The 25,576-nt window shown below is 45.8% G+C and overlaps 1 protein-coding gene across 1 annotated transcript; it reads right to left on the bottom strand.

Moving 5' to 3' along the window:
- Positions 1-5,257: 5,257 nt before the first annotated feature.
- Positions 5,258-18,724, bottom strand: LOC130490970 (keratin, type I cytoskeletal 10-like). Its single transcript, XM_056864792.1, has 6 exons — positions 18,191-18,724; positions 13,403-13,485; positions 10,261-10,417; positions 8,586-8,747; positions 6,773-6,898; positions 5,258-5,485 (listed from the first exon to the last, which is right to left on the bottom strand). Exons 1-6 carry the CDS (start codon positions 18,722-18,724, stop codon positions 5,258-5,260), a joined length of 1,290 nt encoding a protein of 429 aa, XP_056720770.1.
- Between the last annotated feature and the right edge of the window lie 6,852 nt (positions 18,725-25,576).

Below are 25,576 nucleotides of genomic sequence, written 5' to 3'. Positions count from 1 at the left end.
TTCAGCCCTATAGTTCCAGAACAAGACAAATCCCAGGCATCCAATAGCTCAGAGTCCTAACAGTGCAATCCTAAACAGAGTTCTATGCCCATTGACTCTGCTTAGAATTGCTCTGCAAATTTTGATAGAGTTGTGATTTGTTTTCCCAACCCTGTGCGCCACTAATCTAGGAGTATGGGAAAGATTGCAAACAAAGGGGATTGCATTGCTGTTTTCTTGTTTTTGATAACAAAACTAGGTTGGGTGGGAAGACCAGTAGGGTTGCCAGCTCCGGGTTGGGAAATACCTGGAGATTTTTGGGCCACAGCTTGAGGAGGGCGAGGTTTGGGGAGGGGAGGGACTTCAATGCCATAGAGTCCAATTGCCAAAGCGGCCATTTTCTCCAAGTGAACTGATCTCTAACGGCTGGAGATCAGTTGTAATAGCAGGAGACCTCCAGCCCCCCTCCCCGAGGTTGGCAACCCTAATGACCAGTCAGTACGGACAGTGGACCGTTCTTGCTTTGTCATCAGGACTGCAAGGGATGTGGAAGAGACAAGAATCAGCCCAGTAACAGCACCTCCAATTGTGAGCACTATAAGGTTTGGAGAATCTGGGCCACTCTGAACTTTTTCAAAACTAATATTCAGCTGTACCCTTGCTTTTGTACCCGCAGCTCCAGAATTCGTTGGAGATCTATGTGTAGAGTTGCCAGGTTCCTCTTTGCCACTGGTGGGAGGTTTTGGGGGTGGAGCCTGAGGAGGGTGGGGTTTGGGGAGGGGAGGGGCTTCAATGCCATAGAGTCCAATGGCCAAAGAGGCCATTTTTCTCCAGGTGAACTGATCTCTATCAGCTGTAGATCAGTTGTAATAGCGGGAGATCTCCAGCTAATACCTGGAAGTTGGCAACCCTATCTATGGGGGCTTGAAAAGTGTTTGGAAACTTGAATTGGTGCAGAATGCTGCTGTCAAGATGTTGACTGGAGTGAGTTGAAGACACCAGTCTTGGCCCATCTACACTGGCTTCCAGGTTTGTTTCTGGGCACAATTCAAAGTGCTGGCAAAGCTCTATACACTTTTGGTAGGTTTGCCAAAGTCCAGGTGGTGGTTGGAGATCTCCTGGGATTACAATTGATCTCCAGGCAACAGAGATCAGTTCACTTGGAGAAAATGGCTGATTTGGAAGGTAGACTCGATGGTATGATGCCCCATTAAAGTCCCTCCCCTCCCCAAACCCAACTCTCCTCAGGCTCCACCCCCAAAATCTCCAGGTTTTTCCCAACCTGGAGCTGGATTTCCCAACCTTATGTGTAACCAACATACTTGAAGGACTGCCTAATCCTTTATTCCAGTTAATTTAAAATTCCTTTAAAACCCCTAAACATCCAAAAATTAAAGTAAAATAAAATAAGATAAATAAATAAATTCTAATAACTGAGTTTAAATGTTCAGCTAAAACTGATCTCACGACACGACTTTCACTACCCACTCCCTTGTTAAACTCAGCATACAGCTGGTGGCTTTGCATCCTTTTAAACCAATGTAACAAACGGAATAGATACTACAGGAAAAATGTAAAATAAGAGGATAAAACAGACAAAACGAAATGGCTTCTCTAACCGATAACAAAATATACTACTCTCCCTTGACAGTCTCTCCTGCCAAAACAAGCCAAAAACAACAGCTGGTTGGAGAAAACTCCTTCACATCACACTTGTTATCTTCCTACATGGGGGTTCCATCTCCCCTGAAGGGAAAAATCAAGTCAGAGAAAGGAATTAAAACAAAAATAAATAAAAGCAAGAGCGCGCTGCCAACAAACACCCAGCCTGACCAACCCACCTAATCTCTTATGAACCCTCCCGACCGTTATGGTCATCTTGGACACCCTGCTTCGGGTGCCCCTGCCTTTTGAGATTAGGTGGGTGGCAACCCGGGAGAAGGCCTTCTCGGTCATGGCACCAAATCTCTGGAATATTCATCCCAGGGAGATTCGACTGTTCCCATCTGTTGCCATTCTCCTGCAGCTGGTGAAGACCTTCTTGGTCCATTTGGCATTCCCTCAATGATCCCTACTTCCTTACCAGTGTTTCTATATTTTGTATGTATTTTAACTGTTTTGTTAAAGTACATATTTTAATTCTGTTTTTTAACTTTTCTAAATTATTTTAATGATATTGTCGAAGGCTTTCACGGTCAGAGTTCATCGGTTCTTGTAGGTTATCTGGACTGTGTAACCGTGGTCTTGGTATTTTCTTTCCTGATGTTTCGCCAGCAGCTGTGGCAGGCATCTTCAGAGGAGTAACACTGAAGGACAGTGTCTCTCAGTACCAAGTGTGTAGGAAGAATAATATATAGTCAGAAAGGGGTAGGGTTTGAGCTGAGTCATTGTCCTGCAAAAATTACCTATCACATTACCTTTGATACTTTTTGCAGGACTATGACTCAGCTCAAACCCAACTCCTTTCTGACTATATATTACTTTTCCTATACACTTGACACTGAGAGACACTGTCGTTCAGTGTTGCTCCTCTGAAGATGCCTGCCACAGCTGCTGGCGAAACGTCAGGAAAGAAAATACCAAGACCACGGTCACACAGCCCGGATAACCTACAAGAACCAATGTTTTAATGATGTTTGTTTGGGGGAGGGGTTGATTTTAATGTTTTTAGAATGTAATTTTATCATGAATGTTTTAAATTGTTAGCTGCCTTGGCGGCTCTCATAAAGGCAGAAAGGTGAGATATAAATTCTGCAAACAAATAAAATAAAAAAACCAAGGTGTGTGAAACAGAATAACTCTGAACACTCAGATTTCTAATTGTTTCATGCAGAGGTAAAGTTTTATTAGAGATGCAAGCACAGTTTAAAGATTAGGTGGAGTGTGGAGAACAGAAAAGGCAGATAACATCAGAGGCAGGAAGGGGATTCATCTATATACCTTCCAAATGTACATCTCAGATAGGGTTGCCAGGTCCTACATGGCTACCAGTGGGAGCTTCTTCGTGTTGGTATGGGGGAGCTATTTGCGCACGGGAGTAACGGCACAATATCGTCACTTCTGGGTCTGCTCTAGCAGTTTCCCAGAGTGTCACCGGCACTTCTGGGGTAAACCCTCGGCTGGCCTACTTCTGCCTGCTGGCCAGCTGAGGGTCGGTGGGCATCCCAGTGAGTTGGCGGGAAATTATCCACCATCACTGGGCAGTTGGGAACCCTAGTCTCAAAGCTGATCAAGAGTTTTAAAAATTTTTCATGTTTGCTCTTTACTCCATACGCTTTCACATTGTGTAAAATAAGCTAACCTAGTTCCGTTTCACAAATGGTGGGGGTATACATGTGGGATTTATCCCTTTAAAAAGACAGCAACAGCCCTATCTGTGAACTGGGGAGGGGAGGTGTTTCTTCTTGTTCTCTGTGTAATGAAAGATCTTGCATCGGTCATAGTTTTTACTTGGCAGGAATTACTGTAAGATGTCGACAATGGCGCTTGCAGAGACTTAGCGCTTCTGTGAGTGGCCTGTTGAGAAAGAGAAGAAAATAATTCTACATTGATGGCAATTCTGTAAAATTGCGGCTCCTGCTGCTTTCATGCAATGCCAAAGTCTCAGATACTGATATCAGATAACTTAAGGGGGGGGAGGGGGATAGACAAAAAATATTGCATGCTGTTAAAACCGTTACAGTCCTTTATGCTTTAAAAATATATCCAATAAATCATTTAAAAGTTAAGGGCAAAAAAAATCCCGACACACTTATTTGAAACAGAAATCATAGATGGTTGCTTTGCTGAAAAATCCCAAACCAAAAAGTTTTCCATTCATTGTATTTTATTATTTTAAGCCATATTTTATATGCTGGATTGGTCATTTGTTGAACTTGTTAGGCTGTTTGATGGACAATTTCGTCAAGCAGTAACACAAATTTGAAAACTCACTTCCAATCACTAGACTTCTGATTAATAAAGATTGGGGTGTCACTTCTTCCTACAGGCTAAAAAGAAATAAGAAAAGTACAGGTACACACAATGGGTTCTACTTACCAAAGCAGCCACCAGATCCAGACGGGGTGGTTGAAGGTTAACATTGGGATGGTGAATGGCTGTGATGTGAGGAAGACATGCTTTGAGATGAGGAGGAGGATTGGCAGCGTCCACCACTACCACTTCCTCCTCCTCCGCCACCTCCTGACCCTACGCCTCTTCCTCCAGAACTGCTACCACCTCCGCCTACTCCAGAACCTCCTCCTCCTTGTGGTATGCAGGATCTTTAATACATGAGAGAGAGAGTAATCAGATATAGCACTTGCATTGAAACAGAGAGAAAGAAAACACACAACGATGCGAAATAAAGTATACATGTCTCTTTTTATAGTATCATACCCTAACCTGGTGCAGAGCCCCGTGGCGCAGAGTGGTAAGCTGCAGTACTGCAGTCAAAAGCTCTGCTCACGACCTGAGTTTGATCCCAACGGAAGTTGGTTTCAGGTAGCCGGCTCAAGGTTGACTCAGCCTTCCATCCTTCCAAGGTCGGTAAAATGAGTACCCAGCTTGCTGGGGGTAAAGGGAAGATGACTGGGGAAGGCACTGGCAAACCACCCCGTAAAACAAAAGTCTGCCTGGTAAACGTCGGGATGTGACGTCACCCCATGGGTCAGGAATGATCCGGTGCTTGCACAGGGGATCTTTACCTTTACCTTTTTTACCCTAACCTGATTTAATCATTGTGGATGCTGGGGGGGAAATTAAGGAAATTAATTTGGGAGGGCAGTGGACTCTCTGAACCCGTAAAATGGGTAATTTTGGAGGGTAGTGAGACTGGCAATGATGAGAAATCACCACTCCCTTTTCTGAACTCTGACGTTTCGGGGAATTGTGTTGTTGGATAAAACCCACTGTCTTCCAATCCAATGTTTCCAGGATTCCCAGTCATGTTTGCTTTTGTATTAGAAATTTTAAGGGGGCGGGATGGGGAACTGTAAAATTTGAGAGTCTGACAAGTTGAATAATCCACGTTGCTGCCAGTGTAAATGTTTCAAGTCTGTCAATCAATGTTCCAAATCTGACAAATGATGAGATAAATTAATTCAGCTAAGTACTAAGCTGGAGACAATAAACGCCTCCCTGAGTGATGGGGTGGTCGCCACAGGCTTGAAACAGTTCTGAGTCCACTCGTAAGGGCCGATACTGGCCCTGTTCTCAAGGGCTATGTTTTCTCACTCTTGGGAGCATCAATGAGCAATCTTAATATTACCTGAAGGAGAGATAGCTTCATAAAATCTACTTACGCAAGGTGCTTTCCCTCCTCGAGCAACTGGTGGTATTGGGCGATCTCCTGCTCCAGACGGCCCTTAATGCCGAGAAGTGTCTGATACTCCTGGTTCTGCTGCTGGATCTCGCACTTGATACCCGCCAGCTCTGCTTCCACCGGTTCCATCTGGCTCGCTATCTGTTGCAACAGCATGCCGTAGCGGCCTTCCGTGTCGTTCAGGTTGTTTTGCAAAGACTGGAGCTGACATGGAGAGACAAATGAAAAGCTTTTAAAGGGCGGGGGAATAAATATAGACCTTTTTCCATGAAGCGGTAAGCCTGTTTCTGCTCTACATTAAAGCAGGTGGACCCCTAACAAAGTGGACCCCTAACATAACCAGCATAAGCAGACTACCAGATGATGGGGGTGGGAAGAGAAGAGTTCTAGATTAGCCTTCTCCTTGACATGCCAGTCTTTTTTTGTGAAAAGGAGGAGGAAAAATTCCATCATGTGAACTCCACCATCAGTGTGAAGTGGTATAGTCCAGACACAAGTTTGTCACCAGTGTTTGGCAAGAACTAGAGTCATCCGTCAGTAGAAGGAACCTCGCAGCATAAGAACATAAGAAAAGCCCTGCTGGATCAGACCAAGGCCCATCAATTCCAGCAGTCTCTTCACACAGTGGACAACCAGGTACCTCTAGGCAAGCCCACAAACATAAGGCAACCTGCTTTATGTGCCTCTAATTCTGCTCTCAATATCTGCCCTACCCCCACAGTTCTAAAGACACTCTGATCAACAAACATCCCTCTGGGTCCACACACTCCAGAAGAGGCCAAGACGGATGGAGGATGAAAATCGCTCCCAAGGAGAGGCAACAGAACTATTTCACCTTAGTCCTCCTCCTGTCTGGCAGAAGCAAGACATGAAATGGCTGGGGGTGTGACCTGGCTTGGCTTGTCCTCCAGTTCCTCATCCTGCCTTTCCAATTTCACCTGGCCAGAGAGGAGAGCTGTAACTCAAGTTTGTGTAGGGTATCTTTCCCACCATGCCATGGATAAAGCATGATTCCTGGATGATTAGGGTTGCCAACTGCCAGGTAGTAGCAGGAGATCTCCTGCTAATTCAACTCATCTCCAGCCAATAGAGATCAGATCACCTGGAAAAAAATGGCCGCTTTGGCAATTGAACTCTATGGCATTGAAGTCCCTCCCCTCCCCAAACCCTGCCCTCCTCAGGCTCCGCCTCAAAAATCTCCCGCCGGTGGCGAAGAGGGACCTGGCAACTCTATGGATGATGCTGTTGTCCGCATGTATTGAGAACAAACTCCGGAAGCTTCTGTGTCATGGCAGAGGATATTGGGGTGCATTGACCAGCCGTGCCACAAGCAGAATGAGGAAGTCCACATTCCCATTCCACTACCAGCATGGTAGCATGCCCAGAAAGGAAATTAGGTCCCAGTGCAGCACCTTAGCAATTGGAACTGGGTACCACTGCAGACAGACTACCATACAGAATCAGAATACCAGACCCAAAACTGTCACGTACCATGCTGAGGTGGGACTGCAGTTCGATCTCCAGGGTTTGATATTCCCGCCTGAGGTCTGCAGCTTCCTTCTGGCTGCTGTCAATCTCCTGGGAGCTCGAAGTCACTTGTTGGCGCACCTCTTCCATCTGGAAAATGCAAACAGAGGCCCACAATGAGGTCCTTGCACAAGTGGCACAGATTCCACAACAAAAGCATCCCAAAATGTTACCAGCCTTATTGTAACATGTGCAACATGGGGAAATTACACACTGGGCAAATCTGGATGTGAGTTATGAGATGTTGAGTTGCTTCTGACTTATGGTGACCCTATCTTCAAAACGTCTTTAACAGCTTTGCCCTATGATGAGACAACCCAAAATGAAATCCCCATAGTTATTATTTCCCAGTGGCCAGTGCTGGTGTTTTGAACAATGGATGGGTTTAAAAAAAACTTTTCATAACTATATTAAGTACCATTATTTTAAAAAAAAATCTGGACAAGATCGTTTGGAATAGTAGTATTCTTTTTGTATTACATCACTACAAACATTACAAATTGTGTTGATATTGTTTCTATAATACTTTATGCATGCATAGTACTTCACAACTCTTATTCCAGATCTTAAATCCAGCCTCTGCTTTCATCTATAAGACGGTTTGGAGGCTGCAGTTTGGTGATAGGAAGAAAGGACATGCAGTTTCCCCTCACACTGACAGTGTGTATATGTGTGTGTAAAGTGCCATCAAGTTGCAGCCGACTTATGGCAACCCCTTTTGGGGGGGGGGTTATACTACATACTTATTTTTGTTGTATCTTGGGAATGCAGTCTGGTGTGAATGTTACAATTTTTCAGTTCGCAATCTCTAGCACCTCCCCCCTCGCACCATCACAGAACTGCAGCTGAGCAAGGGATGCCATCCTCCAGGTGGGACCTGGAGATCTCAGGGAACTACAACTCATCTACAGATTTCCCCTGGAGGAAATGGCAACTTCAGAGGTCAGACTCTGGAATCATGTTCCTGCTGAGATCACTCCCTGCTCCAAATTCCACCTTCCCCAGGCTCCTGCTAAAAATTTCCAGGAATTTCCCAAGCCAGAGTTGGCAACCCAAGGTTCCCTGCAAATAGGCAGTGATGGTCAAAAATGTTTAAGTTGGTGAACAGAACTTCTCAGTGGCCACATCAACCCAAAGTAGGGTTGCTAGGTTCCTCCTGGCCACCGGGGGTATGGGGGGTAGGGTTGCCAGATCCAGGTTGGGAAACTCTTAGAGGGTTGGGGATGGAGCCTGGGGAAGACAGAGACGTCAGTGGGGTACAATGCCACAGAGCCCATCCCACAAAGCATCCATATTCTCCAGGGGAACTGATCTCTGTAGTCTGGAGATGAGCTGTAATTCCATGGGATTTCCAGGTCCCACCTGGAGGCTGGCATCCCTAGTCCAAAGCAAAAGCTAAAAATAAGCAACAAGCCTTGTGACACAAAACAGTATGGAAGCTTTTGAGTTCTCAAGAACTCTTCATCAGGTTGGATGTTAAAAAACAAACCAAATTGGGGGAAGGGGTGTATTTCAGGCTTTTTTGTGGGGGGAAAAGATGTTTCATGTGATTACGGCCTCTTGTAGACATCCAGTGGCAATAAGTCCTGCTAATCATGCACTTTCCCACCCACACACACACCAGTCTTCTGGCAATCAAAAGGGAACCCATAGATAGTTCGTGTTGCACTAGAAATCAGTTATCTTTCCCCTTTTCACACTGGCCAGACTGCCAATGGAGTCCCCACTCCCCCAACCAGGCTTTCACCCTACGCATGCTCTGCTGAGAGTAACTCACCTTGCTTTCATACCATGCTTCAACCTCCCTCCGGTTGTCTGCGATGATCTGTTCATATTCGCATCTCATCTCATCCAGTTGCTTTTTCAGATCGGGGCCAGAATTCGAATCCACCTCAACAGTGACATCCCCACCAGTCTGTGATTTTGCACTTTTCTTTATCTATAGGCCCAAAAAACATCATCAAAGATGTACCATTTCTGAGCCAATTCAGACCTGCATTTCCTTAGCATAATCCTGCTCTAACCATGCACAAAGAAGATGTGAAGCCTTGAGGACTGGAAACCCACGAATGGCTTGGGGAATCACTACCCACAATCATTCATGGGTTTCCAGACCTCAAGGCATATGGTGAGGGTAAGGTTAGAATTCATGGGGGCTCTATAGACTGAATTTAAGATCCAAGTCAGGCACATTTTCTTCTTGCTGCCAACATTCATTGAATACTGTTCCTTAGCCCTGCTGGTTTGCAGGTGAAGAAGAAGAGTTGGTTTTTATGCCCTGCTTTTCTCTATTGTTAGGAGTCTCGAAGCAGCTTACAATTCCCCTCCCAACAACAGGCACCTGGTGAGGTAGGTGAGACTGAGAGAGTTCTGAAAGAACTGTGACTAGCTGTGCATTCCTGAGCAGAATGCCTGTGCCAGGCTTAAGAGGCAACGCAGCGGTGCTGCCTGCTAAGGAGGTTTTGGCACTGCCGAAACCTCTGCCTGGTGCAAAAAATCTGTGCAACCTAAAAGGTGGCATGTCTCGGCCAAAAAAGGGTTCCTGAGCCGTAACGGCAGCCGGGCCTGGCGCTGCCACGGCAGCAGCCGGCAACCGGCGACTGGCCTTGCATATCGGAGCTGGAGCCACAAATGCCAGCGTACGTCGCCCAGACGCCAACGCTGTGGGCCCTTGCACCAGTGCAGGCCTTCACCGGCCTCCTGAAGGCTTTGGTCCTGGCTGCCGGCATGGCTCAGGAATGCACTGTAGGTCACCCAGCAGGCTTCATGTGGAGGAGTTGGAAATCAAATCTGGTTCTCCAAATTAGAAACCGCCACTCTTCACAAGCAATTCAAGTAGTTTCCTAATGTGGGTTACCTGCTACTAAGATACTAAGTAGTATCTTAGTAGCAGGTAACCCACATTCACAAAAAGGAAGTTGGATGACCGTATTTGCTGTTGAAGATGAGCTATGTTAGTTAACAAAGTCATGGTCCTTAGTTTAATTCATCTATTGTATCTTTGATCCATGATTTGGAGGCAGCTACATCAGCTGCCAGTTCATTTCTGGATTTCTCTATCGGCTGGAGATCACTTGTAATAGCAGGAGATCTCCAGCTAGAACCCGGAGGTTGGCAACCCTAGCCATGGAAGCTCTCTGAGTGACCTTGGATCAGACATTTGCTCAGCATAACCTACCTCACAGGGTTGTTATTGTAAGGATAAAATGAAGGAGAGGAGATTGTTAGCCACTTTGGATCCCCACTGGGAAGAAAGGTGGGGTATAAATATCTAAATACTATACCCTTTCTTCCTGTATCTAGTGAACAAATAAATAGGTGTTGTACTGGAATTAAGATTGAAATAACCCTGTGCAGAGAGAAAGTTGTATGTATTCATAGACCCTACTGTACATATTTATTTTAAAAACCACAGATTTCATTCCAGATAGGGGTGTATGGGAAGATCCTACCTCATCATGGTTCTTCTTGAGATGAATCAGCTCCTCTTGCAAAGACTCATACTGTATTTCCAGGTCAGATTTATCCAACGTCAGCTTATCCAAAAGTGGACGTAATCCATTCAGATCAGCCTCCACACTTTGGTGCAGGCCACATTCAGTCTCATATCTAATACACAACAAGCAAAGCAAACAAGCTGGTTAGTCTCAAAGTCCTATAATTGTCCAATTTACTGTTGTTTTTTTTTTAATTTGCAACAAAACTCTTTGGCTACCAACATTACTTTTTATCTGATTTTGATATTCATATACTTTTTAAAAAAATTCCTTTTAACAACGTTTTTATTTTATTTTGTTGCTACGATGATGGCCTTCCAGTTTCCTTTGGATACCGCAACAATCCCTGTCATGGTCTCTGTGGCTGTCGTGATGCCCATTTGATTATTCCCCAAAGCAAAGAGTAATCCTGGCTTTCATCCACTTCATTGGAGTAGGACAGTGGTTGCCAACCTTTTTTCACTTGTGTACCCCTTGGCAGCCCATTTCCATAAATTGTACCCCCTCATGTTACCAAAATGTTTGTAATCAATATAGTTGCTGTTATTTCAAATGCCTTTCCCCGCCATTATTCAATTTTTTTCGCTTACCCTAAATGTCCTGGGTTGTACCCCTAGGGCCGTGTTGGCGAACCTATGGCACGGGTGCCACTTCCGGCACGCGTAGCCCTTTCTGCCGGCACGCACGGTTCCTCCAAGCCGCTGGCCTTTCCGGCTCTGCCCCACCCCGGATAGGGGAGGCTGTAGCCCAGGGGTGGGGAACCTCCGACATGATTGGCGGTGGCCCCCGGTCTCTCCCACAGAAGCTGCCACCATTGCCGCCGCTGGAGCGTGCGCGGCCAGCCAGGCGGGTGGGAGAGCGGGGAATAGAAGCCGAGCGCTCACACTCGGCATGGCCGGCGGCTTCTCCGGCGCCCTCTGGGCCTGTGCGGGCGGAGGGGCATGGCTGGTCGGTGGGTGCGAAGGAGGCGCCCTCTGCCCCACCCTGCTCGCCTCTCACAAGCCTGCCGCCGCGCCCCACCGAGTGGCAAATCCAAGGCAAAACCTCCCATGCATAAATGGCCTCTTTCTTTTTCTGTCTCCCTCTGTCCTTTTCTTTCTCTCCCTTGCTCCATTTCTTTCTCCCTTTCTCTCTCTTTTTCTTTCTTTCTCTCCCTCCCTTCCTTCCCTTTCCCCCTCCCTTCCCTTCTTTCCTTCCTTCCTTCCTTCCTTCTTTCCCTCCAGCGGCTTCTCCGGCACCCTCTGGGTCTGTGCGGGCGGAGGGGCGTGCAGTCCTATTCCACCTTTGAAGTGCCCACAAGCCATCCTCCAAACACCTTTCCATTTGTCTTGATATGTAGAGAGAAAACACTAAGGAACTAGTTGCCAATCTCCAGGTAGGGCTGTCAATTCGGTTCGGTCCGAACTGAAAATCAACCAAATTTCCCCTGATTCGGTGATTTTCTGTTCGGACGGATCCGAACTCAAAACTGGCGGGCAACCGGGGGGGCCGAATTCAGCGAGTTTGGGAGTTCGTGAATAAATTCGGCAAATTCGGCCCCCCTTCAGCGGAGCCCCCTGAAGGGGGGTGGGCTGCCCTTTAAACTCATCTGAGCCTCCCAGCTGGGAGGCACAGAGTTTAAAGGGCAGCCCGCCCCCCTTCAGCGGGCTACGCTGGAGAGGAGCGGGCTGCCCTTTAAACTGACCTGCGCCTCCCAGCTGGGAGGCTCAGATCAGTTTAAAGGGCAGCCCGAGCCTCTCCAGCGGAGCCCGCTGAAGGGGGGCGGGCTGCCCTTTAAACTGATCTGCGCCTCCCAGCTGGGAGGCTCAGATCAGTTTAAAGGGCCCCCACGCGCCTTCAGGGAATCCCTCTGAAGGCGCGCTGGGGCCGAATTCTCCCCCGAACTCCGGATCCCCCCGAATTACCGGGGATCCGAAGCGGGGGAGTTCGGACTTCAGCACGTACCGAACCCACAAGGGTCATATTTGGCCGAATCCGAACTGTACCGAATTTTTTTTTTTGACAGCCCTATCTCCAGGTACTAGCTGGAGATCTGCTATTACAGGTGATCTCCAACCAATAGAGATCAGTTCCCCTGGAAAAAATTGCCACTTTGGCAATTGGACTCTATGGCACTGAAGTCCTTCCCCAAACCCCGCCCTCCTCAGGCGCCACCCCAAAAACCTCCCACTCATGGCGAAGAGGAACTTGGCAACCCTAGCCTCTCCCTCTGGGCCCCCTCTGGGGGTGGTATTCAGGTTAAATTGCCGCATTGGCACTCGGCGATAAATAAGTGGGTTTTTGGTTGCAGTTTGGGCACTCGGTCTCTAAAAGGTTCGCCATCACTGCCCTAGGGTATGTGTATCCCAGGTTGGGAACCACTGGAGTAGGGGATGCTTCAGAAACACCCAAAGAACATCACTTTTGTGTCTGCAGGCAGCACCCATTCAGAAACAACAGCTTACAAATCCGGAAGATGCTTAGCTTGGTACCGCTTAACATTTTGTGGAACCTCTTATCGTTTTGTGATGAGGCTCATCCCCATAGCAGGATTTTGTGATTGGCTCCACCCCCTTTGGCAGCCATTTTGCTCTGGTGCCCACTGCCTGTTCGCAAAATTCTAAAACTACCCACAGGTTCAACAAGGGACCCCTTGGGTATATTGGGGGGGGGGTCTCTATTTGCCAAAAATGGCCATTCAGCAAAGTAATTTTGCTGTACTATAAATGAATACATTTGCAAGGAAGGCAGCTTCTCTCTGACTTTCATGCTTAGATATTATCTGAAGGGAACCCCCTCCCCAACAAGAGCAGAAACACAACATGTTTATCACTTCAGTTCTTATTTAATTCACTACAAAACTGAAGGCTTCCAACCCATTCCTTAGCGATTGTTGCTGAACTTCTGGTCATTTTTTAGTTGTGGGCGTGGGTTTGGGGGGCATCTTCAGAGGACCTATGGATGCTAGAAAGCGTAAAACTCTTGCATGTTTTTGACTTTACTGGAGTTTTACCATTCTTCACGCCATCTACCTTCAGTTCCCCCCTGCCCACTTCAGTCATACGAAATTTGTGAGTAGGAAGAAAGTGGTAAACAACTGAAAAGATGGTGGATTTACTTCATCTTGAAGTCATCAATTGCCATCTTTGTGTTATCGATGTCCAACATGACCTTGTTCGTCTCCCCTGCTTCAGAAATCAGCTGCAAGATAGGAAAGAGTGCAGATTATTACTAAAGGTCCAGGATATTATGTTTTCCCTGGTGGTACAAAGTGCAGAAATGCCCACCCCAACATCGTTTTTTTTAAAAAAGCATGGATCAAAAGCTGACATTCTGGAGACTCCACACACAGTAAGTACCCGGTTTGGTTGGGTAGGCCATAGGGTTGCCAGGCCCTCTTCGCCACCGGCGGGAGTTTTTTGGGGTAGAGCCTAAGGAGGGCAGGGTTTGGGGAGGAGAGGGACTTCAGTGCCATGGAGTCCAATTGCCAAAGCAGCCATTTTCTCCAGGTCAACTGATCTTTTAGCTGGAGATCAGTTGTAATAGCAGGAGATCTCCAGCTAATGCCTGGAGGTTGGCAACCCTAGTAGGCCACAGCTTGTATCCAGAGCAGAGATTCCACAACGATATCAGCTTGGAGGGCTTTAAGAGGGGAGTGGACATATTCATGGAGGAGAGGGGTATTCATGGCTGTTAGAATGGATATTAGTCATGCTGCATACCTATTCTCTCTAGTATCAGAGGAGCATGCCTATTATTTTGGGTGCGGTGGAACACAGGCAGGATGGTGCTGCTGCAGTTGTCTTGTTTGTGGCTTCCTAGAGGCAACTGGTTGGCCACTGTGTGAACAGACTGCTGCACTTGATGGGCCTTGGTCTGATCCAGCAGGGCCTTTCTTGTGTTCTTATGTTATCTGCTCATGGAGCACAATTTTCTTGCCTCCTTGAGAAATACAGAGTAGTTCAGACTGCCACAGGTGGGGAGAGGGGAGAGATTAGGGTTGCCAGCTCTGGAAATACCTGGAGATTTTGGGGGTAGAGCCTGAGGAAGGTGGGGTTTGGGGAGAAGAGGGGCTTTAAGGGGGTAGAATGCCATAGAGTCCACCTTCCAAAACAGCCATTTTCTCCTGATGAACTGATCTTTGTCGCCTGGAGATCAGTTGTAATAGAGGGAGATCACCAGCCACCATCTGCAGGTTGGCAACCCTAGGAGAGACTCATTCTCTGCCAACATCCTTGCGCCTATGGAAATGCTTTGGTCCAGTTCAAAAATCCATAGATCTGTACAAAGCTCTTCAGAAGGAACAGATCAGCTGTGTAGGGTTGCCAACCTCCAGGTGGCACCTGGAGATCTCCCATTATTACAGTTGATCTCCAGTTGACCAAGAACAGTTCCCCTGCAGAAAATGGCTTTTTTTGGAAGGTGGACTTTATGACATTATACCCTGCTGAGTTCCCTTACCTCCCAAAACCCCACCGTCCCTGGGCTGGATGCCCCAAATATCCAGGTATTTCCCAACTAAGGTTGCCAACCTCCAGGTGGGGACTTGAGATCTCCTGGAATTACAACTGATCTCCAGACTACATATATTGCTTATTTATTTATTTAAAAAACCATTTATTCCACTTCTCCTGGAGAAAATGGCTACTTTGGAAGGTGGACTCCAGACTTCACCCTCAAATCTCCAGGCATTTCTGAATTCGGCAACTCTACTGCTGTGGAATAGTGGCTATGAGCCACTATGCTGGTGGTACCAGGTTCTAATGCTTCCTCTGCCACAATCTCCCTTAGTGGCTTGGTTATTTATATAAATATTTAGAAAATGCATATGTCACTTTTACTGTGCATTCCTGAAGGGATGGGTGAATTGGCTTCGGAGCTGACGTAGGGTTGCCAACTTCCAGGTACTAGCTGGAGATCTCCAGCTATTACAACTGATCTTCAGCCGACAGAGGTCAGTTCACCTGGAGAAAATGGCCATTTTGCCAATTGGACTCTATGGCATTGAGGTCCCTCTCCTCCCCAAACCCTGTCCTCCTCAGGCTCTGCCCCAAAATACTCCCGCTGATGGAAAAGAGGGACCTGGCAGCCCTAAGTTGATGTGACCCTGCGGCGGCATAAGTGCTCAGTCATCCCGGGAGGGCATCCCCACTGGCCCCAGGATGCCACAGAATAGGGCTTGGCTGCTGGCAGGGCCTTCCAATGGTGTTCTCCCAGCGCAAATCCCCGCACTGGTGTTCCCGGGACATCCAAGGGGTGCGGAGCTGCCTTTGGGCAGCTTACAAACCCCTTTCACCCTGGAAATGCCTCCCAGGATGTTGGCGGTCCTGCACCACCTGTGGCGCAGGCCCACTTTCCCCTATGCGGGGGGGGGGGGGAGCCCTTTCCCCTGTTTTTATTTTGGAAAAACAGGTTTTTTTCCCCCTCCACGGTGGCCGGGAAGCCTCTGAAGAGGCTTCTCAGCTGTGCCGACCTGGCCGCCACGGTTCGCTCCCCCTTAGGGTTGCCAACTGCCAGGTAGTTGAGAAAAACAATAGCACAGGGCTCCAAAAGTATTGCAAAGTACTAAAATTTATACAAAGGATACTATCAAATATTACAGTGTAACTACCACCACCTATGTGAATATAAATGACAATCAAACGACAGACAAGCTATACACAAATTACAGTCTCTTATAGGCACCAAGGCTCTATCAATTTTGGTAGTACGTTAACAAATAAGTTACTTCCTTCGCCTGCTAGGCTTAATTGTGCAAAGAACAGTTTTGTGAGATTGACATCTTCTTCAGCAGAAAAAATGAAAGCTGCCAGAAAAAATAGTCGGAACGCCTTCCGGATTGTGCTTCCGCGTTTTTGCCCCTAGGGGCTTCATCAGCAGTTTTATGGCGCAACGGCTCCCAGTCGCCCGCAAACGGGCTTATCTCTAAGAAGAACCTCACCGGGTCCTTGCAGTTCTCTAGTAAGGAATGCAATGTAGTAACTGCCAGGTAGTAGCAGGAGATCTCCTGCTAATTCAACTGATCTCCAGCCGATAGAGATCAGATCATCTGGAGAAAAATGGCCGCTTTGGCAATTGAACTCTATGGCATTGAAGCCCCTCTCCTCCCCAAACCCCGCCCTCCTCAGGCTCCGCCCCAAAAATCTCCCACCAGTGGCAAAGAGGGACCTGGCAACCCTACTCCCCCCTCAGGAATGGGCTCTTAGAGAGACTCGTTCAAATCACTTCACAACAATACAAGAACATCATAAAAAACAAAAGTATAAAAATGATCAGTAATAAAAAGTCATCATAAATAAGCTAGGAGCATAAAAAAGTGTAGAACATGGAATCCATTCCCTCTCACTGCTTTAGCCTTCAATCTGTACAGTGGGGATAATAATTGTGGCTTTACTTTTGCAAAGCTGTTTTACAACATGATAATTTATGTAAAGAGACATTTTGAACACCCAAAATGCTATATAAATGGAAAGTAATAGAAACTGCTAGAAACCTTTGGGCTTTAAAATAGGGGGGAAATGCTGCTATGAAGTCAACATAGCACGTATTCTAGAGTAATATGTATTAATAGTAATAGAGCAGCAATTGTACAGTTAGAATGCAGAGTATGACCAAGCTATGATCTCCTGATAGCAGTTAATAGCAGCCATAGGTTGATGCAAATTCGGTCAGGGCCAGGATGCTCCATTTTAAAATGAAATTAAATCAGCTCCTAATTTAAAATGCCCTGCATATCATGTGGTTTTATTTGCAATCAGTGACAAAAAAGGCAGTTTTTCCGACAAAGAGGTTGCAATTTGTGCATAAAACATGAGGACTGCCAAGGGTTCCACAACCCACTATGACATGAATTCAGAATTCAGAATTCATTCAGAACCTCTGTTTATGCCCATTCCGGAGCACAACTTCATGGGCTGCCAAATGTGTTCCCTTTGCGTTTGCAAAGTGATGAATGCAGATCCATTATCTGTAGTCCTACCTCTGTGTCTGCAGATAAAATTGTACCCTCTTGAAGAAAGACCAAAAAAGCAGCTCTTCCATTGTAATGCTCCTTGGTAGAAACTGGTTTTGCATATAAAAGGGTCGTCATCGTCAAGTCACAACCGACTTATGGCAACCCCAGCAAGGGACTTTCAAGGCAAGAGAGAAGCAGAGGTGGTTGGCTGTTGCCTTCCTCTGTAGAGCCTTCCTTGGTGGTCTCCCATCCAAGTACTGACCCTGTTTAGCTACCAAGATAGAGCCATACCATGCCGCCTTCCCTCTTAGAAACCAGTTTTAGCTCAGTGCAATATGTAGGCCCGGTGTGTGTGTGTGTGTGTGTGTGTGTGTGTGTGTGTGTGTGAGTGTGTGCAATGTTACTAGTGTATAGGCCAGATAGATGAGAATGGGTGATGGGCAGATGACTGTGGCACATCCCTTGCCATCTGCTCACCAACTCCATGATCTCTATTTCTTTTTTAATTTTATTAGGAAAAAACCAATGACAATAACAACTAAAAAAATGCAGAATTACTGACAGTCTTTGTAATTTAAAATACAATATATACATATATACATAATAAAATAAGATCAAGTCTCCCATGCTACAGCTTATTTCTATATCTTCATATTCATCATTACGTCCTGACTGAGCGCAATGCATTCCTCTTTCCTGCCCTTATTTATGAAATTCTTTATTTTACTTATTGTATATGACCATACTGCATCCAATCTTATTGTATCTCTGTTTTTCTGATATGCTGTTAGCTTAATTAAAATATATATTTCTTTAACTTTAACCAGCCATTCCTCTTTCTTTGGAGTTGATCTCTATTTTTATTGCATAGCCCAATTCACTAGATGTCCTCAGATCTTTAACAAAGACACTTTCTCAGAGTTATAACAGTATGGAAAGAAGAAGTCCTACCTCCTCAACGAGCTTGTCAATCTCACTGTAATAACAGCTGTAGTCCTTTGCTGAAGTACTCTGACCATGCTTCTGGTACCACTCTCTGATTAAGTGCTCGAACTGATTGTTTTCTGCTTCCAAGTCTCGCACCTTGTCCATATAACGGGCCAAGCGGTCATTGAGGTTCTGCATAGTAGACTTCTCATTGCCGGAGAGCAATCCAGCATCTTCCCCACCAAAGCCACTTCCGCCAAAGCCACCTCCACCAAAGCCACCACCAAAACTACCACTACTAAATCCTCCAGATATGCTGTGGCATATTCCCCCTCCAGCATTACATCTGGATATTCCTCCGCCATAACTTCCACCAGAAACCCCTTGGTTGCTGCTCACAGAGGAGGTACATCTTTTAGAGGAGACCGAAGAGGACCCTCCTCCACCACCACTACCACCAGAAGTTCTCCCACCACTGTTCTTGCCACCACCACCACCTCCACCACCACCACTGCTAGAACAGCTTGTTCTCTGCTTGAAGCTATAGCTGGTGCTCATGGTAATGGCTACTTGAGGATTCTCTCCAAAACAGCAATAAAATTGGAGCAAGGAAGATGCTGGGATCACATCTCCACTTCCTTCACTCCAGTGATCTTTATTTATACCTTTGCACTGGGTGTTTCTCCATACTCTGTGGGTTTACCCAGATTCATTTAGCAACAACTTGCTAAAGGGAATTATGATTATTGTTATTATTTTTAACAATCTCAGGCAGCCCAACTCATTGCTGTTCTGTCTGGAAGCTGTCTGTGTGAGCTTGTTTGGAAGGCCAACCTTGTAATTTTCACCTGGGTGGCTTTGCATTTCAGTTTGATCACTTCTGTGATCTAATCCACAAACACTGAATATCATGCCAGATTGGATGTCTCTCCTTCAGCACGGCAATGAACTTGTCATTGCAACAAGGTTTAATGAATACTGCCATGCTTAATAATGCCAGAGAAAAATGCGGTAGCCTTTTTATTATCCCGATATGTGGTCCTTTAACTAGTGACTTCTGAAAAGAGGCTTGAAACAAAGGTGGGTAGATAAAAATGCACATGTTGGCAGGGGAGTAAATGCTTTTCAAACAGACTGAACAGGGGTTTCAAAGTGCATTAGGCAACACACAGAGGGATTCCTCAACATCATTATTAGTAATGGAGTGGCCTTTGAAGACATCTCAGAAGCTACAGTTGGTATAAAATTCGTGACTCCTGTCTAGGGTCAGCCACTCACAACATACAGCTTCATGGTCTCCTCAGCTGTACACTGGTGACATTTTTGCTTTGGGGTCCAATTCAAAGTGTTAGTTATTACCTTCAAAGCTCTTCATGGCCCAGAGCCCTCATACTCTTAGAACCACATATTCTCCCACGTGCCAGCTACAGTCTTCAGATACCCTTCTCGTAGCAGTTCTGTCACTTAGGATAGATTACATGACAGCAGTTGGGTGACAGGCTTTTTCTAGGGAGGCTCCAGTCTTCTGAAATGGCTTACCAGATTGGTTGTGGAGGGTATCTTCACTCAACACATTTAGGAAGGTGAATGACAGTTTAATTTCAGAGGGCATTTGGTGGAGAATAAGCAGTTTGGGCAGATTTGGCTGTATTTTCAACCCTTTTTTTTGCCATCTTAATGGACTATTACACCTTATTTTGTGTCCTTGCAACTTGTTGTTGCTTTGCTAGCCACCTTGAGTCTGTGGGGATAAACCAAGATAGAAATAGGGTTGCCAGCTCCAGGTTGGGAAATGCTTGGAGATTTTGGGGAGTGGAGGCTGAGGAGGACAGGGTTTGGGGAGGGGAGGGACTTCATTTCGGTATAATGCCACAGAGTCCACCGTACAAAGCGGCCATTTTTTCCAGGTGATCTGATCTCTGTCACCTGGAGATCAGTTGTAATCCCAGGAAATCTCTAGCTACCACCTAGTAGTATGTATTTATTGGTCTTTGACAGCAAATAAAATTCAATACAATACACCTTGAGGCTGATAGCCCTAGATAGAAATATTGTAAGTAAATACATCAAGACAGGTTTGCTTTCCTGAATAAATAGGGTTTCCAACCTCCAGGTAAAAGCTGGAGATCTCCTGCTATTACAACTGATCTCCAGCCGAAAGAGATCAGTTCACCTGAAGAAAACAGCCATTTTGGCAATTGGACTCTATGGCATTGAAGTCCCTTCCCTCCCCAAACTCCGCCCTCCTTAGGCTCTGCCGTAAAAACCTCTCCCTGGGGGTGAAGAGGGACTTGGCAACCCTATGAATGAAAGCTGATCACTGTCATTTTCCCTTGTAATGTGTAGCCATAGGGTGCTGTCTGAATTTCCACAAGGCCTATTGTCCTTTCCAGCACTCTGTATTAACAGCATGTGTAGCACAGAAGATGCCCCCAATGGTTTCGTGGCAAATACACAAAGGTTCCTCTGCAGAAAAATCAGGAAATGATTATGCCTGAAGGGAGAAAATTTGAGCATCACTGATGGAACAACTTGGATCCAATTGAAACAGCATGGGTTTGTGTCTCATAATTTAAGCAAAATGAATTCTACTTTTCACTCAATTGTTCTGAATCTCAACTATTAACTGCTGTTAATGAGTCTATAGATCGTCCTCCAGTTTTTACGAAGGCTGTTATATGTCCCTTAGTGCATTGCTGGTAGAATCATAGAATCATAAAGTTGGAAGGGACCACCAGGGCCATCAAGTCCAACCCCCTGCACAATGCAGGAAATTCACAACTACCTCTCCCCTACACACCCCTAGTGACCAGAAGTTGGCCAAGATGCCCTCCCTCTCATCATCTGCCTAAGGTCACAGAATCAGCATTGCTGACAGATGGCCATCTAACCTCTTCTTTAAAACCTACAGGGAAGGAGAGCTTACCACCTCCCGAGGAAGCCTGTTCCACTGAGGAACCGCTCTAACTGTTAGAAAATTCTTCCTAATGTCTAGACGGAAACTCTTTTGATTTAATTTCAACCCGTTGGTTCTGGTCCGACCTTCTTGAGCAACAGAAAACAACTTGGCACCTTCCTCTATATGACAGCCATATATGATATGGTGTTATCCTTCATTCTGAGTTTGGCCAAAATGTCTCCTGAAGCGAGAGCATGGTTGTTTGCCTTTAGGCTACAATTTAGGCTGGGGTTTTTTTTTTTAGCACTGAGGGATATCTAGTTTTTTAAAAACATGACATGCCTCATGGCAAAAAAATGGTCATTGATGGGCGAAGAAGAAGAAGAAGAAGAAGAAGAAGAAGAAGAAGAAGAGGTTTTTATATGCCGACTTTCTCTACCACTTAAGAAAGAATCAAACCAGCTTATAATCATCTTCCCTTCCCCTCCCCACAACAGACACCCTGTGAGGTAGGTGGGGCTGAAAGAGTGTGACTAGCCCAAGATCAACCAGCTGGCTTCATGTGTAGGAGTGGGGAAACCAACCCGGTTCACCAGATTAGCATCCACCACTCATTCGGAGGAGTGGGGAATCAAATATGGGCCATGTCCGCACTGCGCGTTTGCAGCTCCAATTTCCGCGGGCTTTCCTTGCATGTTCCTACTTCATCTCACCCGAAGAAATCCGAGGACGTCTCCAGAGCACAATTTCTCGGCGTTAAGCGCATCCGCTTATACGGCGAATTAATAAAATAAAATGTCTTCCACACCCGGTGCCTTAAAGTGGGAACATGCAATGTGTGTTCAATCCACTTCCTGCTGCCAGCCCACTCCCTGCTGCCATCCAACCCCCGCACTTCCCCTCCTCCCTTACTAACGCTGAACCAATTGTCCTTGCTTGGAGCGCCGACTGGGCATGCGTGGGAGCGTGCCGGTCTTCGGGCTTATCAAATGCAGCAGAGAAAGGCGGCACGGTGGGAACAGAAATTTACAGTCGTTTTGGATACTTGTGTACTGGACGCGTGTAAATTGCGAAGGTAAGATGCTAGCGCGTTCACGGGCCAGGTTCTCCAGATCAGAGTCCATCCCTCCAAACCATCGCTCTTAACCACTACACCACACTGGCTCTCAAAGCCTTTGATTGCACCATTCTGGCTCTTAGCCTTTGATTGCATCAATTACGGCATCTTCTGAACTGGTTGGTTGCAGTGGGTTATGGGGACACTGCAGGCTGGTGGTTCTTGTCTTATCTGACTGATCAGCTCCGGAAGAAACTCCCAGGGTTCGTAATTATCCTCCATGTTTTTAAATCTCTACATGAAGCCACTGGGAGAAGTCATCAGAGTTAAGGAGTTAAACGCCTATGGAGTCTGTCATTCTTATGAAGATAACTCACAGTTCTGTCTCCCCTTTTCATCAGATTCAAGTGAGACAACGAATAGGTTTCTGCAGGTGGTAATGGGCTGGATGAAAGCCAACAAATTGTAGCTCAGTCCAGATAAGACTGAGAGGCATTGTTGGTCAGTTAAGACTCAGCCTATTCAGGAAAGGGCTGTACTCTTTAAATGTGTTCTTAGATCCACATCTACAAATGGAAGTTTCGCCTATATTACATAACATCCTTTACAAGGTTTGAGTGGCTCACTGGCTGTGGCTGCTCCTCAGTAATTGGGATCTGGTAATGGTGATTAGGGGTTGCCCACTCTGGGTTGGGAAATACCTGGAGATTTGGAGGGGTGGAGCCTGGGGAGGGTTTGGGGAAGGGAGGAACCTCAGTGGGGTATAATGCCATAGTGTTCACCTTCTAAAGCAGCCATTTTCTCCAGGGGAACTGATTTCTCACCTGGAGACCAGTTGTAATTCCGGGAGATCTCCAGCCACCACCTGGAGGCTGGCAACTCTAATGGTGATCCATGCCTTGGTCACTTCTAGATGATATTACTGTCACCATCTGTTTGGGGTTGCCTTTGGAAACTTCAGCTAGTTCAAAACGTAGTTGAAAGGCTACTATCAGGTGCTGTTTATGGATAACACTTATTGTTGGTGCTTAAAGAATTTCACTGGTTGCCTCTCATTTTGGAACTTAGCACAAAGTAATGGCTTTAACCATTAAGACCTTTTGCAGTCAAAGACAAAGACCATGTTTTTAGGCCCCGCTTAATTTCTCTCATCTTCAGAGAATGGGTGGGTGGCCAAGAAGGAGACAGTCATTTGAGCTATGGTGCATCACCTGTAGAATTTCTTCCTACTCTCATAGAATCATACAGTTGGAAGAGACCACTAGGGTCATCTAGTCCAACCCTCTGCAAAATGCAGGAAATTCACAGCTACCTCCCCCCCCAAACCCCCAGTGTCCCCTACTCCATGCCCAGAAGATGACAAAGATGCCTTCCCTCTCATGATCTGCCTAAGGTCATAGAATCACCATTGCTGACAGATGGCCATCTAGCCTCTTCTTAAAAACCTCCAGGGAAGGAGAGCTTACCACCTCCCGAGGAAGCCTGTTCCACTGAGGTACCACTCTAACAGTTAGAAAATTCTTCCTAATGTCTAGACGGGAACTCTTTTGATTTAATTTCAACCTGTTGGTTCTGGTCTGACCTTCTGGGGCAACAGAAAACAACTCTGTACCATCCTCTTTATGACAGCCCTTCAAGTATTTGAAGATGGTTATCATATCTCCTCTCAGTCTTCTCTTCTTCAGGCTAATCATACCCAGCTCCTTCAACCTTTCCTCATAGGACTTGGTCTCCAGACCCCTCACCATCTTTGTTGCCCTCCTCTGAACATGTTCCAGCTTGTCTACTTCCTTCTTAAATTGCGGTGCCCAAAACTGAACGCAATACTCTAGGTGAGGTCTCCCTCTATTTGGTGTCAGAACTGCAAATATTTTGGCACTGTGCAAAAGCCTTTTTATTCCCCCCTCCCTGGGCATCTTAAGATGTGCTTTTAAATTTAAATTTCAAATTGTGGTTTTATTTCTGCTAGTTACTATTTTTCTTTTATTATACACTGCTGTTTCATGTCTATGATATTTTGCTGATTGGAATTGTGATTGGGATTTTGTAAATGAGTGGAATTTTAATGCTGGAACATGGTGCTATTGCTTGTTTGTTTTTACATTTTTATCTGGTTATTAGGGTTGCCAACTCTGGGTTGGAAAATTCCTGGAGATTTGGGGGTGGAGCCTGGGGAGGGGAGGGTTTGAAGAGGAGGGACCATAGTGGGGTATAATGTCATGCAAGCCTGTTTTCCAAAGCAGCCATTTTCTTCATAGGATCTAATCTCTAAAGTCTGTAAATCAGTCGTCATACTGGGAGATCTCCAGGCCCTACCTGAAGATTGGCAACTACTAGTTATGCTATTACCCACTGTAGGCAAACTTGTTATTGAAGAGGAAGTATAAAAATGATTGACATAAATAAATACTAAGTTCAGTTTAAGTATGCACATAGTAGTCATACAAATAACCACTTGGCCGTTAACATGCTATGTGATGTATGCTCACATATAGCAGGAATGTATGGTGTAGACTGAGGCAGCTGCTCGACAGAGGCATTTTCAGTTTCACATCTCCCATCTCCTCCAACCACTGTGCAAGAAAAGCGTTCAGAATTTCAGAAGTGTGCTGCAGATGATTTATTATTGTTTCCCTTTGGTTGGGTGTCTGTCTGGCTCAGATAGGCAATTTGTACCCATTGCCAATTACCCTTCTTACACAAGGCTCAATTTTTGATTTTTCTAGCTGTCAATGAATAATTTGGTAAGCAATCACTCACTTGAAAACACAAAACAAACCGCTTGGAAAACAGCCAAGGAGATGTGGCTGCCTTTCACAGCTACATTTCATAATCTTGGTATATGTAAAATTGTTTCCTACCCAACACTAACATAATTAACAACGCTCTTGCCTTGTCCATACGTACCCGTGGCTTTAGATTGGGGGTATAACATTCTTGTGGGGGGCTTTAAATCCTAAAAGGTATGTTTATAAAGCTAATTGTATAAACCTTGGTGTAATTTTTTTGGAGGATTGATTCATATTAGAGTAAAGAACAGCTCTCTTTCCTGGAAAAGACACATGGGAAGGTACTAAAACCAATGGCACAGAATTGTAACAGGAATCCACTGCTTTGTTCCAAATGACTATAGCAATTCATTTGAATTTCTGAATGGCTACTGGGAAGCATTAAAGCAAAGGTGATTGGATGCTTAGGTGTGCATGTGTGTTATGTGCCGTCAAGTGGCTTCTAACTTATAGCGACCCTATGAATTAATGACCTCTAAAACATCCTATCATTAATAGTTTGCTCAGGACTGACTCCAAACAGCTGACCAAAATACCAAATGGCAGATCATAATGCTCCCCTCCTTCAGCATTAGCTGGACTCTGCCCCCTGGATCTGTCCAAAAACCTGTCCTGGTATTCTCCTGGACCTGCTCTGGACTGTGCGGCTCATACCGACAGCTCAG

This window comes from Euleptes europaea, chromosome 18, assembly GCF_029931775.1.
Source record: "Euleptes europaea isolate rEulEur1 chromosome 18, rEulEur1.hap1, whole genome shotgun sequence".
Taxonomy (NCBI): domain Eukaryota; kingdom Metazoa; phylum Chordata; class Lepidosauria; order Squamata; family Sphaerodactylidae; genus Euleptes; species Euleptes europaea.
Note: the sequence above shows the minus strand (reverse complement) of the source record. Positions and strands in the feature narration are given on the sequence as shown.